Raw genomic sequence first — 15546 nt, 5'->3', positions numbered from 1 at the left:
TAGCAAAGTGATTTGGCCCGTGCTTTATTCTCTCTCCCAGTCTGCTATGCAGTTCATCATGAACTACGAAGCCAAAGACATTGTGGTTGCTAAGATCAAGAGCGATGCCAGTCTGCTGTGGAGCATCAGCCCAGCCAGTCGAGCGGCCATGATACAGGAACTCAGCAACTCCTCACACATACACATGACTCTACGTTGGACACTGCTCAGGTGCGTGTGTGTGTGTGCGTGATGCGTATATTATTATATTACATATGTCCAACTAATGCTGTATAATAATTCACACTTTACATTATGGGCACATACAGTAGATAGTTAACGTTTAGTTAATGGCTAACTAATATGTCTAGTAAACCTTTACTAATGGTTTTCCTGTTAACTTTACAGGTTGAAGACGATGATGGAGAGTTTGGGGGAGGTTATGGGCTTAGGGCGGAACATGTTACCCTCTTTATAATATGGGTCACAAGGAGCATGACTAAATCAATAATTATACTCAAATAATGTTTATTCTCTACTTTTATATGTAACTAAGCATTAACTAACTGTCATTCATTTATCCTCATTCTAAAGTCCTAACAGTCATCATCATATATTCACTTCCTGAGGATTCATGTTATAGTATATTTTGTGTATTTTCATTAGGTTCCCATTTACATTATAACTCCAACTGAAATGCATATAATATTTATTATTTAAAACTATTTTTTACATTTCTCAATTGTCCTGTTGTTTGCATTTTTTAAAAATCAGCATGTATAGGAGTCCTTAACAAATGTAAGACACACCTAATAAATGTTCTCCCTCCCTCTCCTCCTCCTCCTCCTCAGGGATGCCTCCATTTCGATGAACGTTGAGACGACGGGAGAACACACTGTGAAGTTTGAGGACAAGACCTTGAAGGAAGGGATAGTTCATATGCTCAAAGGCAACAGCAGCAAACCTGTGTGAGTGGTGGTGAAAAACAGCTGGTAAAGGTCGTAAACAAGAAGAACTCATACCATAAAGACTTAAATAAGTGACAGTATTTAAACCAAAAATACTCTTTCTTAGCAGCATTCCTGTGTAGGTTTTCTGAATGCTTTTTCTAGTAATAATTGATATGACGTGCTACACTATTGTTATTCTTGTTCTGTAGGATCATTGATTCTCTGCTGCCAAAGTTCATCAGGGGTCCCAAAGGACCAGAGTCCAAAATGGCAACCAGGATGAAAGTGGGTCAGTTACTGTTAGTTACCGTACTGCAATTCATTCTCATGTACATTATACACTATCCATTTAACTTGAGTGTGGTTTTTACCTTTGAAACATTCTGTCCCGCTGGTGTTGTTTATTTAATCCCTGCCATGTCTCTCAGATCATTCAGACCGCCCAGACCTGCACACGCTGGCTTTCTTCAGGCCCTTGTCAATCAGACTTCAGAAGGTCAACGGGACATCAGAGAGAGAGGCAGACCAGTGGTGGGTGGTGGAGGAATGCTTGCCAGTTCGGGTCTTCTCCAGTCTCAAGTGCCAGAGCATAGAGATTGTGGTGGTCAGTGATAAAGTCAGCCCCTCCAGTCTGGGATTTCTGGCTGGACACGGGTAGGTAAAAAGGGGTCTTTGAACTCCCATGAAGAAGCAGTTTTCCTTCGAACAAGATTCATTCTAATATTCTTTATGTGTCACTCAGCAGGAACAGAAACCAGTACATTGATGGTTCTCTCTCTGTCTTGTCCTCAGCATCGTGGGTCTGTACATGTCAGTCGTGCTGGTCATCGGAAAGTTTGTCAGGGAATTCTTCAACGGGATCTCCAGGTCCATCATGTTTGAAGAGCTGCCATGTGTGGACCGTGTCTTGAAGCTCTGCACAGACATTTTTGTAGTGCGGGAGACTGGGGAGATGGAGCTGGAGGAGACACTGTTTGAGAAACTCATCTTCCTCTATAGATCCCCAGAAACCATGATCAAGATGACCAGAGAGAAGAAAGACAGCTAGGGAACATAGGACCTGTAAACCACTGGAGGAACTTAGAGTTGATGTTCTACATCCCACCTATGAGACTCCCATCACTCAAAACGGATGTCTTTTAGCAAAAAGATACTTTTTAGTCACTTACTTTTTATCTGAAGTTAATTAGGATTTGTGTCAAATGTGGCATCTCGATCGAGTTGTAATTCACTCCCTCTCCATCCCCGCTGTTGACCCAAACCTTAAGACTTCCATGCATAGAACAGGACATTCCTCTCACAGTGATCAGTGAGTCACTGCTTACCTGAAAGTACATCACAGTACTGATAGTGCTAGTATTCAATTGTCTGATAGTACAAATATCCCCTAAAAGATTAATATATTTAAAGCAACGTGCAGTTTTGTGGAGTAGCAGCAGCCTCTTCTGATAAAAGTGATGATACGCAGGACAGTTGGTGTTTTCTGATCTCTTCCTTTCAGAACTGGCCAAGACCACCGCTTATGTGACATGAGCCGGGGGGAAGTAATTGATTGTGACAACACAGGGAAAGTTAGAGGAATAAGGCATGTTTAGGTTCTACTGTGACATCTTTCACACTCATCACTGTATTTATTGTGTCTTAGGAGCTAGCCCCTAGTAGCCCATGACAAGCTAGCATGAGTTATCAAGCCCAGCAAACTCAATATTACATAATGCAGGGAGACCAAAGGCACAGGTTTTGCAACATCGTACAATCTGTGGCCCCTCAAATTGCAATCAACTTAGAAAAAAAATACCTTTAGCCTGTCACCGTCTTCCCTCCAGCAGCCAACGCCATATACAGGCTACAGGAGCCTAGCAGGTCATCTGGGGGCTTTCACAGCTGACAACTTGCACCTAATTGGATCTACTTGCCCTGAGCTCAGGCACCATGGCAAAAACAGAGTTGTTAGGGAAATAATGTAGCTATAGTTTCATGCAATCTTCAAAACATGACATTTAAATATTTCCAGCTTTGTACAAACCCTGTTTACCAGGAAAAGGCAGCAATTACACTCAACTGCAGGTGAATTATGTCTGATGAATATAAAGTTTGTCTAAGTTTCACCTTCATGGGCAATGCATGCATTTCTACACGATTTTGGATTCAGGTTTGTACAGGCATAGTGTCTAAATTTGACTTTGGAGTTAAAAATACCCTGTCCACAAACCTCGATGTACTCATGGATGAACGCAATCATACCTCTGGAAATAACAGGTTTCTGAAAAAGCTTACGTAGAATGTACTGATTCATTTATACCAAATAAAAATTGTTAGAAACAAATGTCTCATGGTCTGATTCTTCTTCCGTTATAATATATTCAAATCAAGAGGCCAATTAAATTACCATTATCCACCTTTAATTCAACTTTCATTACAAATAACAGGGAAAGACAGAAATTCATTCAGGTCCCCAGTCCCCTGAACACATCATCCAGCTGTGATCCATCTGTGCTCCAGGTTTAAACAATCCATGGTGTGCAGGACTGGAGAGTTGCAGGACGTTGCCACTACAGGAAAAAATGCTCTACAATAAGAGTATCAGATCCTGGAGAGAAAAACAAAGCAGAGGGTAAACATTATTTAAAGTAATCAAAGTTTTTTATTATACAGAATAAATAAATACAGAAGTATTTCAAATACTACTTGTAATTTTAGGATGAATCTAAACAGGAAACCTGTTATTATGTCACATCACAATACTGGTGCAATCAAACACTTGTCTCCATGTTACTCATCACACACACCTTTGTCAAGCAATTTGAAAGGCATTTTATGACGGAATAACCAATTTTAAATATGTGCAAACATGGCATTCTGCACTTTAATAAAACTGACACTTTAACTGTTTGAGTATTTTTACCTTACAGAAAAACAGTACATCACGATTAATGTTAATTGTTTAAACTTTTATATTTCTATTGTTAGGCCTCCCACAATATTATTGTAATGCATTTTCAAAACTCTGACAACCAATTCTCCTTTGAGATTGAATGAATCATAATGAATTGTTTGTGAGCATCTCCTTGTAATTTGCAGACTTTCCTTTGCTTAAATTTCATTGAGTTCATTTCTACCCAGAGTTGCAACTTGCTGTGTACATGGTAATCGTACTTGACCAACTCACATGCTGTTTTGGGTTTTAGAACTTTAACGTTGGCTTCTGCTGCCTTCAATGCCTCGGTTTTCACCGCCGGCTTCATCGCAGCCCGCACCACACCGGCGCAGATAGCAGAGAAGCGGATGTAACTGCAGTAGAGAACGCTTGTTAGCCGCATGCTAAAGGTCAAGCAATCATTAAAAAAAAAAAACCTGACAGGAAATCTCAGTCAGAACGGCTTTTTATGCAATAACTGATGTATTTGTTGCACAAACATATCATGACTTTATGGGCTAACACTCGAGTGCCACAGAATAAACGCAAGATTCAAAGGCTAGCTGCCTGTGAAGTTAGCATAATCGCTAACGTCATATAGATTAGCTTTGTAAACAATTTAATGAAATGAGCAACTGTTCCTTTTAAGTTCTTTAGAAATATTACATAATTCTACTTAAACTCACGATGTACAGAAAGGAAACATTTACATTTTTCTTTATATATTTTACCTGAGGCCTGCCTGTCTCCAGTAAGCAACCATCTTGACGATGTTGTGGCTTCAAGGACAGGTCGTATCCGTGCGTCATGACGTCATTGGAGGTACGCTATTCTTTTTCCAGAGCGATAAGAGCCAATCAGAGCAATGTTTTACAGCTGTGGCGGTTTTTGTCCCGCCCCTGGGCTGCGTCCCCCTAGCGTCTCATAGCATTGGAAGGCATTTTCAGCATTTTTTTTCAGATAGGCATTAGGTGTACAAAATGACAAAAACAAATAAATAATACTCTAGCAGATGATCTCTAAAAATCTATCTTAATCTACAGAGACAAAATAATGCAAAATATAAACAAAATATAGATGTACTGTCGTGTTTTCGGATTATATATAATTGGTCAGCACAGTTCAGAATGGATACTTACCGCTAATAATGTAGTTGATTATAAAGTTATGAAATATCGTGTGAAATCGCTGACGGACGGTATCGCGGGACTACCGACAGTGTAGTATCTGATTCTGCCACCTGGGGGAGTCTGGTTACTGCAGTTGCATTAGAGGTTTTCTCCTTCACCCCCGCCTTCCTCCCTCACGGCGGTCACGCTGTCATTAGTCGCCGGCTCCCTCGCCCTAAAACACAAACCTCTTAAAATGAAGATCTGGGCATCGGAGCACATTTTCAAGTGAGTGGTTGTGTGTCTGTTGTGATGGTTTACACCTGGATGTCCGTTCAGTAACACAATTAAATGCCAACAAGCAGGTTTTAACTCCTTCCTCAGCTCTCAGACTGGCGTTGGCCTCCTTAGCTAAGTTAGGTAACTTTGTTTAACCACTAGCTTAATCTTTTTGCCGCTCGTATTAACTCTACCTATTAAGGCTGTCATGTCCAGTTGTTGTTGACGTAACTCACATATTTACTTTCTGTAAGGTTTTTACAGGCCTTGTAGTCGAGGCTGCCTGTATGACATACTAGGTGTAAACTTCTGTAGCTAGCTAGCTAGCTAGCGCTCTACGGTTTCTCTTTGTACCGCCAGCAATAGACGGCTAACGTCGTCTATGGGGCTTACAGCCGAGTAGTTGAATAGCTCATTGTATACTTGTATTTTACGCATGTCGTAAGATTTAAGCAAATAAATGTGGAGGCTGTTTGTTTCTGAAGCTGGTACAATGAACCACCAGCAACCGTGTTGCATAACGGGCTGTCCGGCGGGACGCCCTGCGATGGAGGAGGCGCAGCGAGCTGTTCATATTAAATTTTTTAACCTTTGTCTGGGTGATAGTAATTTTTTTTTTAATTCCCGAATAATCTGGAAAATAGCTGTCGTTTTGAGTGCTCCTGCTAATATGGGTGGGCTGTACCCATTTCTTATCTAGCTATCTGTCTATCTTATATATCTGTCTGTCTGATTTCAGTAGGGACAGACTTGCTTGTGAGTTAGCAAATGACGTTTCTTTTCTCTTGAACTCTTTTTTTTTATTAGTCTGTCAAACAGCAGGCTTGGTTTGACTGTACTCCACTTTATAATGCTCATCAACATACCAATGAGTTTTTTCCTCCTACATTAGAAAATGACATGTCATGGCATATTGTGTATCTTTGTGTGAGGAAATATGAAAGCATTTTTCAGTGTTTTAAGAAAAGTAGTGTTTAATTTCACCCAACCGCTCTCTCCCTAGAGTGGTAAAAATTAAGTACATTCAAATTACCGCTTTATTTCCAATTTTTCATCACATATACCAGTGCATTTGGTTTCTTTGTTTGCCGTATTTCTTTAATGTTACTTTTTTGTCATAGCTAAGGGATGGGTTACTACACACTGGTTGAAATAAATCTTGATGAGGGTACTAATATAAATCATATTGCTTGACGAGCTCAATCTGTGTTGCTTTCAACAGCCATCCGTGGGAGACGGTGACTAAGGCAGCCATGCAAAAGTACCCCAACCCCATGAATCCCAGTGTGTTTGGCGTGGATGTTCTGGACAGAAGTGTAGACAAAGAGGGACGGTTACACAGCAAAAGACTGCTCAGCACGGAGTGGGGTCTTCCGTCCATGGCCAAATCTGTAAGTCGGGTGATGACAGAAATGACTGAGCTCCAGGAAGTCTTGATTTTGATTTTATTTTTTCACATTTACAATGTTTTCTCCTTTTCCTGCAGATCATTGGAGTAACAAGAACATGCACTTACGTCCAAGAACATTCAATAGTTGACCCTAGAGAAAAAATCTTTGAGCTCAAATCTACAAATGTGAGTAGCGTTGCTCATTCACTGTTCCAATTTATGTCAAAGGTGTTTCTGTCTTTCATTAAGCGAGCATACAAATGAATGTGAATTAGCATCTGGTTATTTGTTTTCCCTTTCGTCAACCTTCTCTGATGGTGTCATTTCTTCTAAGCATTCACATAAGTTAAATGAGATGTAGCTGCTTTTTTTTAGGTATTTGCTAAATCTAATCACGTATTTGTCATACTTGTGAGCCAGTGTTGTCTGTCGAACACGTGCAGCTGAGAACTCTTGGCATCTATGGTGTTAAATAGATTCGATATTTGTACGTGCTCGTGTTTCAGTGTGTGTGTGTGTGTGTGTGACTTCTAGTGCGGATTCTTTTTGCGCGGCAGTTAGAATGTAGGCGTTGTTGACGTGACACTGTGAGAGCCTGTTGATGAGAGTTAAATTCTCTGTAACATCAGCTCTGCTTTGTCCATCCAGATCTCCTTCACTAACCTGGTGTCCGTGGACGAGAAGTTGACGTACAAGCCTCACCCGCAGGACCCGGAAAAGTAAATGACTTGAAGTGCTTCTATAAATGCCCCCGATAGACCTTTTTATAGCTGGAAAAGCACCGCTGCTGGCTCTCTTGTATTAATCATGTGTATGCTATCAGGACCGTGCTCACCCAGGAGGCTCTGATCAGCGTGAAAGGTATCAGTTTGAGCAGCTACCTCGAGGGTCTCATGGCCAAGACCATCTCCGTCAACGCCAACAAGGTGAGGCTGACTCCCTGTACATCACCCCCTTCATTGCGCCTGTAGCTGCTTGTTGTGGTGAACACGTTTCCCTCATGTGTGTCAGGGTCGGGAGGCGATGGAGTGGGTCATCAGACGACTAAACACCGAAATCGAGGAGTTGGCGGCGACCGCTCGTGGTACCATGCGTGTTCCCATGGCAGCAGCTGTTACAGACAAATGATTCCAGCTTCTGACGCGGCTTCTTCTACCATCATGAATCGATGGACCTCAGACTTTTACCTCCCCTTTGCAGGGGAATTCACCTCATCTTCCAGCACAGCCTAACAACCACAGCCCCATCCTTTGGTCCTACCCTTGTTTGTTTGTGTGCTCGTCCTGCCTCTGCAGGTCATTAAGAGATTGATACTGACCTCCACAGGCAGTGACAGGTGAGCTGATGAAAGATGTCAAACAAAAAGTTTGTATTGGACCCAACTGGAAGCTCGCGGGATGTAGTCTTGTGATGTTTAAGCTCTTTTTTTTTTAAATTCACACTGTGCCTCCACATCATCTCATTAACGCCCTTTTCTTTCCTCCCCCTCCTAAGTCTCTCAAACGTCAACTTGTTTCCCAAATCCTTGCGAACAACTTGAGCACTGTTAACACCTGAAACAAAGTCACTTTTCACTCATTGTTTCTCCATGGGCTGACCTTGATAAGCACTCCAGAAATGACCGAAATCAGAGGGCGAGGCAGCAGACGGTTTCTCTCTCCCAGCCTGTGAGATCTCTGCTTCTCCTCCGGTGGATTTTGCGAGCTGGAGGGTTTGTTTGTTTTATTCGTTTGCGGTAAATCCTGGTGCAGCTCACAGGAAGTTCTCGTCTCTGGGTTTGTGCGTGGGGTGTCTTACATGGCACTGGAACACAGACGGTACTTGCCCAGGTCTGGTTTGACCAGTTATATTAAGTCAGGAGAAATAATAAGTGTCTCCCAGACGGCCTTTACTTTCCAAATATCTCTCTTATCTTTGACACTTTTACAGAACCAGAATGTGAATACAAAATCGAATGTTCTTATTTTCAGCAAAGCAGGAAGGATTTTGAACAACGCGTCGTCTTTGTGTGTCGTGAACGTCCGTCAGTAGCGTTGCTGGAGAAATTCTACTATGATTCGTTCTGCATCATTGAGAAGAGAACTTTAAGTTCATGTTCGAAAGCCGACGGACGTGACTACTAATGTGAAACCCCAAAGCACTGTGGCCTACACGTTATCGTCAGCAGACCTACTGGGGCTGTCTTTGGATGGTGTTATCTGTAGCTGTGTTCGTGAGTATTGATTAAGGCTGTGTGATTGTTTTTCAGACTGTTGCATCAATAGTTTTACACGTCACCGTTGCTGATCCCTTGAGGACTCTCAGGTGCTACACAGTCAACCTTGGTTCACCTCCCCCTTTCAATGCTTTATGACCTCATATTCTCTCTTCCGCTCTGAAAATGTAGTTGAAAGGACGTCACCGCTCATGCCATCTCACTGCAACGAGCTCTGCGACGGCACCAGAAGCTGCCATCTTGTTAGACGCCGCTTAGCAGCTCTGCACTTATCTTCCACAGCCTTCTTCAAACCTGCCTCCAGCTCTGCCGAACCTCTTTCAGAAACCTTGATCACAAATCCGCCTGTTGTCTGGTTCATGCTCCGCTGCATTGACCCGTTGCTCATATACACACACACAACTAACACACACGTCTCCTTTGATGAAGTGTGATGTTTTTCTATGGGGAACATTTTAAGAACAGTGGCTGTATATAGGATTATATTTATTTTGCCGGTGTTACATTCCAAGAATGTTAACATGTAACAGAATTTAAAGAGTGCACACTGAAATGTTTCAAAAATAAAGAGATCGTTGTTTCATGAGCGTAGCGGTGAAGTGTCTGTCTCTGTACATCCACTGGTTGTTCTCAGCGGGGGGGGGCAGGGGTGTCAGGACACTCAACTTCAGTATTAAATATTTGAAACCGATTTTGACAAAAGCAATCAATATGTAAAATATAATCCTTAATGTACGTGTAAAAAGGCTGGATGATCTTTTGCAAGGAAGCATCTGCTCCTGGTCTCACACGTTGCTGCTTCCACTTTTGGGTTGGTCATCAACAAATACTCGTAGTTTCAGAGCAGAACTTCAACAAACGTGCACATCTGCTGTCGTTGAACCACCATGTTCACTCCCATTGCCAGTCTTTTTCTCTTAACAACACTTCAACATCTGATGAAATGGATATAAATCCCTGTTGGAGGACAAAAAAACAGTCAATAATCATCTCAAATACAACATACACACAATGAAAAATGTCCCTATATTTAACATGACATAAGAGCGATAACTTACCTCTTCCATACTGAGAACAGAGTTGACCAGTTTTGAGGTTTTCGTTCGTGGTAAAAGGAAACCTTTACCCAGTTCCTCTGAAACGGGAATGTGCGGGAGCGTGTCAGTGGAGCTCAGTGACTCTGATATTACCAGTTAGAGGGTGAAAACAAAACCAAATAAACAGGGATCTGAAACCTCCAGCTTAGATTCTAATCAAAGAGACGTGAAAACTCACCGTTCATTTTTGTCAAGACTATCATTTGCATCGCTAACTTAGCGACTTTTTCTAGTGGGCCAGTCTGCAAAGAGAGAAACCTGCTTATTCACCCGAGACGCTGCTGTGCACCGACTATCATAGAACCTGATTTACCTCAAAGGGTCCGATTTCACTGGATTCCAGGGTCAGAGTAAAACTGTTAGAAACAACATGGTGTCATTACTCAGAGTTCTGCTTCTTGAACCTGGGAATGATGATGAAGCCGCTCTTACTTGTTCAGGCCTACCGAGCCCTTCATTCTCCCGTCAGCGGTCCACACTTTACCGCTCAAGTCCACGTCCTGAAAAAGTTTCAGATTAGGATCCAGACAACCGTTGCGTTCATCATGAATGCGCCTGCCAAGTAGTTTGTCTGTTGATTTTCTTGACTAGCGATTTCTTAAATCCTTTAACACTAGTTTTTTATTTTTCCTCCCGTGCAACAGGTGACACGCACACGACGCATTAGAGTGTCTTGTTAGTGTTTTCTGGTGCTGTGCAGCTACATGCTACTTTTATACAGTGTTGGTAAGAAGACGCTTAGAAATACTGCATCGCTACACCTCTAATGTGCGACCTTTTGACTTTGTCAATTTTTACCATATGTTTTATTTCGAAATTTCCCCCCGGCCTTCCTGAGATAACACGCTCATGTGAGGTGACAGCGACCTTTGACCTCCACAGTCTTTTCACTGAACCCCCCCAGTCGCGTTGTCATTTCTAGAGCCCTTGCACGTCTTCTTTGTGTGTTATTTCTATTAGGACCACAGAACAGAAGAACTCACCACGTGGAGTTTGAAGAGTGGGATCTGTGTAGTGTTCGGTAGGATGGCGGAGGCCTTGACAGCTCCCGGGAAACCCAGTTTAACAGCACCGGAGTGGAAGGAGAACACTGGGAACTCTCTTGCATAAACCCGCAGAGTCATCAGCAGGCCTGGAAACATCTCAGGAAGCTGCAGAGGAGACAGAAAGGAGCGTAAGACCTCTTTCGTTTAATTCTGTTACATAAAATTAAAAAAAAAAACACTGGTTTGTAACACACGGTCATATGACGCCGTTACAGCCATGAATTTATTGTTCCCTCTTTTACATTTGGTCAATTATATATTCATGCATAACCATAAAATAATGACTTTTATTCATAGTTTGGTTTGGTTTTCTTTTGAGTGAGAAAGTGAGCAGCTCGTATATGAAAAGACCATCCACAATATATAATACAAGACAAAACAATGAACTGTCAACTGAAGAAGCTTCATTATTTTGCTTTTATGATCGTTATTAACTGTGTATTACAAGTTACATTATTAACTATTAAGGGAGAAAAAAACAACCACAGCAAATGTCTATGGCCTTACATTTTTTTTTCCATGACAAAGGTAATATTATGACTGTAAGTAGTGTATCATCCACATTTTAAAAATATCTTATGGGATTATTAAAAGAATGTAAAAAGACAGCATTTTTGCATTCACGTATTTTTTTTCTAGCGGCCTTGTAAAGTTTTCAAAAGTATACATATTTCCAAAATCACTCCTCATTAGTTAAGTTGAAAGACCAAACTTCTGCAAAACTGAGGTGGTGTATTTTAAACTGAATGGTGACGCTGGAGACCAAGAGATAAGCATTTCAGGAAATAACTCGTTTTCAGAACTGCTTATTTGATCTTAATCCAGTCCGTGTGGGCGTCTCAGTTTAGATGTGTGTTGAAATCCAACCATCCATCCGGTGACCTTACCTGAGGAACGAAAGGCCCCATGGAGCTGGTGTTGAGGTGCAGCGGAGAGCTTGGGGGGATCTAAGGACGCAACCGTTGTTAAGAGAAAAGGGTGATTACAACTCAAGTGGTTTGTGGGGGGGGGGGGGTTTCCCCTGAGGTTTCTCTCCATCTAGGAGAACTCACCATGCTATCGTCGATGAGGACTTGCAGCAGTCCAGCTGAGAAGCACCCGTAGGAGGCAGAGTTTACTGTGAATTCTGACAGTCCCACCGACAGCATGTAGTCCGGTTGCCGATCCATGGTGAACGGCTGAGCCACGAAGGGCGGTTCCATGTGGGTTTTGACACTGTAGAACTCTCCCTTTCGAATAGAATGATCAAATGTGAATCATTTTCATGCGTCGTTATAAGTCTGATGTTCTTGCTTGAGCCCTTATTTGTCGTTTCCTTAGTGACCAGTAAGTCTGATTCTCAGTTGGTCTGAGCGCTTACCTTCAGGCCCAGACTTAAATTTGAAGCCTCGACGACAGACACAGCAATGAGAGGAAGGTCAAGAGTGAGGTCTTCATTAAACTGAAAGGAAACTGAACAGAAAATCAACTGTAGAGTAAAGAATGACTTACTTTCAGGAAAATGGTTTCCTTATTTGCTTCTTTATGAAAATGTCGCCTGCTGCAATACCATTCATAGCCTGTAGGTGGTGGTCCAAGTCCACAATTGACTCCACTACACTGTGGCAGATCTGTGAGGGAAACAGACAAAGCAAACAACAAAAATTGTCCTCCATTGGTTAGCATTGGTTTCAGCCAGGCATACAGGATACACTGAACTACTACTGATGATCAGTGCCGAGAGATACACTCACATTGGCCTCTATTCCCTTCAAGATATGTCCTTTGAAATGGTGCACAAAAGGCTGGAAGATCCAACTGTGTTCAAATAAGGTTGCATGTTAACATCAGTATGAAGCCTTTCTGTCTCTCTGTGTTCTCCTGTTCTCTACCTGGCACCACCATAGAACTCGATGTCGACATTTCCAATCAGAGCGTCGCAGCTGACACTGGTAACATTCAGGTGTCCGTCAGCATCCTGCCTCAGCTTCACCGCTAAGATCCAGTCCAAGTTAAACACAGCCATGTCAAATGATCCTCCGTCATGTCTGAAAGCACGCACACACACAAAATCAGCTGAACAATAATTATTACTATTATTCCATTCATCCATTTTCTTCTGCTTAGCCATTTTAAGGGTCATGGGAGGGCTGGAGCCTATCCCTGCAGCCTTCGGGCGAGAGGTGGGGTTCACCCTAGATGGGTCACCAGTCCATCAATCAGCCTCGTCCCCTCTTGATGTCTTTGGACTGTGGGAGGAAGCTGGAGTACCAGAGAGAACCCACACAGGAACAGGGAGAACATGCAGACTCCACACTGAAAGATCCTGTGCTGGAGCCAGAACCTTCTTGCTGTGAGGTAACAGTGCACCACTGCACCACAGTGCTGCCCCTTATTATTATTCCATTACTTCAATAATTCTGCAACATGACCTCTGATTGAACTCCTCCAAACCATAATATCAAGAGTCACTTTATTCTTTACGTCCATAAACATCTGCCTTTTTTCCTTCATCGTAAACTCCTCAGCCGGCTGTTACCGTCACCTTCATCATTCCCAGAGCAGTTACATGTGCGAGATGGGGAAGTAACTGCAGTCATATGACGCAAACGGTTTGATAACACCGGGTGAGAGGACAGGAAGTCATTCTACTGGCGCTAATCCAGCTAAATGATTTCAATATTCATCATGTCGTTCTCTCTGGATGTGAAGAACTGCTTATCACGGTTCACCTTTACGCTCAAGACGCACTTCCTTTTCTGAGTAAATAGAAAAAAAAATCCCCTTTTGTCTCCATGAAATTATCAGTTCCTCATTAAATCTTAAGATTTGCAATATTTGTATGCTGTGCAAAAAAATAAAAGGCGTGGGCCGTCGGGACCTTTCGGAGGTCACCAGACGTATTTATGTGGTCGTAAGATGATTTCCGGTCATCGAAAAAAGTCTGAAAAATTATTAGAAATGCTTTAATTGGTTTTTTTTTAAAGATACAAATAATCCAATAGTCAAATTGAATTGAGATTTCTCTGTGTCGGATGTACGCGTGTGCAACATTTATACACTTCAACCTCCTCAGAGGATAGTGGGTGTTGTAAATTTAGGACAACTTTATTTCTGAGATTCTTAGCTGTCAAAATTTGGTTTGATGATCTTTGATATAGAAAACCCTGATAAATACGCCGCAAAGTTGGAATTCCTTCCACTCACATGATCCCATAGTGTGTCCTCCACTCTCCCGAGAGAGCAACATTGAGGCCTGAGATGGATATCTTGAGTCCTGTCACATCCTCATAGAACTCAACAGACGGTTCTGGAAAGTCACACTTGGTTATGGTGATGCTAGAACACAGAGGGAGAGGAGCAGACAGGGTGAATGCCAGGTTGTCAGATTTAGAGGGAAACGACACAATTATTTACTGTTCGACTCCCTGAAAACTTAAGTCAAAGAACCAACTCTGCATTAAGGTTCATCTGAACCTGGGATGTGGACTTGTGAGCTCACGCAAGCTTGAAAAGACAACTTTATAATGAAGAAACCCTCTCCTACCCTGTTAGGGTGTAGTCTACGCTGCCAAAGATGCCGATGTGGACACTGCCGTGGATTTCAGGGAACGTGATGAGGTCCAGCCTCTCCTGAACCAGCCCTGCACCTACATGCCTTCCTGGGACACACACGGTACGTTATAATATAGACGTGTGTTTAAATGTCATAGATAAGTATGCCCTCCCCGCAGCCCCCACCCCCACCACCAACTGGTCTCACCATACTGAAGTCCTTTGTTGGTCAGGACTACTTGTACTGCTGGGTTTTCTCCACAGGAGCGAGAGATGAGCAGGAGACCTACCACCGCTGACAGAAGCATGTTGCCGCCCACAGAGCGGAGGTCTGTACAATCACAGGGACATTTTGCATCAGAAACCCTTCACGAAAAGAAATAATCAAGCTTTTTAATGTGTTCTCAGTAATCCTGTTAAATGACGTCATGAATCCTACCTGAAATGCCGCAGGACCAAGAGTAAGTGACGAGTCCTCGCAACCACGTCCTCTCTTCTTCTCTGCTGCCACGCTGTAAAGATTTGGCTTCCTGTATCACTGAGAAGTGAAACTCTCTTTTGTCTGACAGTTGCCAGGTCTGTGTGTGTGCGTGACTGTGTGTGTGTGTGTGTGTGTGTGTGTGTGAGTGTGTGTGCGCGCACATGACTGTGTGTGTGTGCGTGACTGCGTGTGTGTGTGTGTGTGTGGGTGGGTGGGTGTATGGAACAGGAACTTTTTTTTTAATTTGCTCCTTTCTGTGTGTATCAATGTGTAAAATCAACACAACATTACAAACTCTTATTTATAGCTTTATGTGAACTCAAATCCAATATTTATGCCTCCTCAGTATTTCTGAATGTAAAGTGACAGGTTCTGATTTCTTATCAGAAGCAAACACCTCAAACAACATTCTCATTTTTGGAATCAGGATTCGATGAAAGGAAACGAAAGCGGTGCAACCTGTCACACACCGGTATGTTAGAGAAACTGTCACAACTGCTTTCATATTTCTAAAAGAGGCTGCGCAGGTGGGAATTAAAACAACTTCCA

The 15546-nt window shown here is 42.5% G+C and overlaps 4 protein-coding genes across 4 annotated transcripts in view; 2 read left to right on the top strand and 2 right to left on the bottom strand.

The window, feature by feature from the left end:
• The window catches only part of LOC147256295 (piezo-type mechanosensitive ion channel component 2), a 29134-nt gene extending 25890 nt beyond the window's left edge, over positions 1–3244 (top strand). The window contains exons 52-56 of the mRNA XM_086215008.1: positions 41–210; positions 831–947; positions 1139–1218; positions 1358–1583; positions 1722–3244. Of these exons, the coding sequence (XP_086071134.1) occupies positions 41–210; positions 831–947; positions 1139–1218; positions 1358–1583; positions 1722–1977 (849 nt within the window). The 3' untranslated portion in view covers positions 1978–3244. The remainder of the gene's footprint in view (positions 1–40; positions 211–830; positions 948–1138; positions 1219–1357; positions 1584–1721) is intronic.
• A 65-nt stretch (positions 3245–3309) lies between these two features.
• On the bottom strand, positions 3310–4697 carry atp5f1e (ATP synthase F1 subunit epsilon). Its single transcript, XM_086214196.1, has 3 exons — positions 4578–4697; positions 4099–4220; positions 3310–3519 (listed from the first exon to the last, which is right to left on the bottom strand). Coding segments are annotated over exons 1-3 (156 nt in total). The 5' UTR covers positions 4610–4697; the 3' UTR covers positions 3310–3517.
• A 184-nt stretch (positions 4698–4881) lies between these two features.
• Positions 4882–9422, top strand: LOC147256293 (PRELI domain containing protein 3B-like). The gene is made up of 6 exons (XM_086214195.1): positions 4882–5243; positions 6457–6625; positions 6721–6810; positions 7273–7343; positions 7448–7550; positions 7636–9422. The coding sequence occupies exons 1-6, from the start codon at positions 5212–5214 to the stop codon at positions 7750–7752; spliced, it is 582 nt and encodes a 193-aa protein (XP_086070321.1). The 5' UTR covers positions 4882–5211; the 3' UTR covers positions 7753–9422.
• Positions 9303–15086, bottom strand: bpifcl (BPI fold containing family C, like). Its single transcript, XM_086214191.1, has 16 exons — positions 14956–15086; positions 14725–14847; positions 14509–14623; positions 14169–14300; positions 12854–13009; positions 12716–12779; positions 12532–12592; positions 12343–12434; positions 12035–12211; positions 11870–11929; positions 10920–11087; positions 10369–10436; positions 10250–10292; positions 10115–10178; positions 9898–9974; positions 9303–9796 (listed from the first exon to the last, which is right to left on the bottom strand). Exons 2-16 carry the CDS (start codon positions 14822–14824, stop codon positions 9731–9733), a joined length of 1443 nt encoding a protein of 480 aa, XP_086070317.1. The 5' UTR covers positions 14825–14847; positions 14956–15086; the 3' UTR covers positions 9303–9730.
• Positions 15087–15546: the final 460 nt, after the last annotated feature.

Source organism: Aulostomus chinensis, chromosome 9 (assembly GCF_037954235.1).
Source record: "Aulostomus chinensis isolate RoL2024-O1b breed Wild chromosome 9, RoL_Achi_v1.0, whole genome shotgun sequence".
NCBI classification, from domain to species: Eukaryota; Metazoa; Chordata; class Actinopteri; order Syngnathiformes; family Aulostomidae; genus Aulostomus; species Aulostomus chinensis.
The sequence above is the reverse complement of the archived record's forward strand: the minus strand, read 5'-3'. Positions and strand labels throughout refer to the sequence as shown.

Coding starts and splice junctions, on each gene's coding strand:
- atp5f1e (XM_086214196.1), bottom strand. CDS start 4,609: ATGGTTGCTTACTGGAGACAGGCAGGCCTCAG. Junction 4,221..4,577: donor TGGAGACAGGCAGGCCTCAG/GTAAAATATATA, acceptor TCTCTACTGCAG/TTACATCCGCTTCTCTGCTA.
- LOC147256293 (XM_086214195.1), top strand. CDS start 5,212: ATGAAGATCTGGGCATCGGAGCACATTTTCAA. Junction 6,811..7,272: donor TTGAGCTCAAATCTACAAAT/GTGAGTAGCGTT, acceptor TTGTCCATCCAG/ATCTCCTTCACTAACCTGGT. Junction 7,551..7,635: donor TCTCCGTCAACGCCAACAAG/GTGAGGCTGACT, acceptor CATGTGTGTCAG/GGTCGGGAGGCGATGGAGTG.
- bpifcl (XM_086214191.1), bottom strand. CDS start 14,824: ATGCTTCTGTCAGCGGTGGTAGGTCTCCTGCTCATCTCTCGCTCCTGT. Junction 12,593..12,715: donor TGAAGGGAATAGAGGCCAAT/GTGAGTGTATCT, acceptor TTTCCCTCACAG/ATCTGCCACAGTGTAGTGGA. Junction 12,435..12,531: donor CCACCTACAGGCTATGAATG/GTATTGCAGCAG, acceptor TTTTCTGTTCAG/TTTCCTTTCAGTTTAATGAA.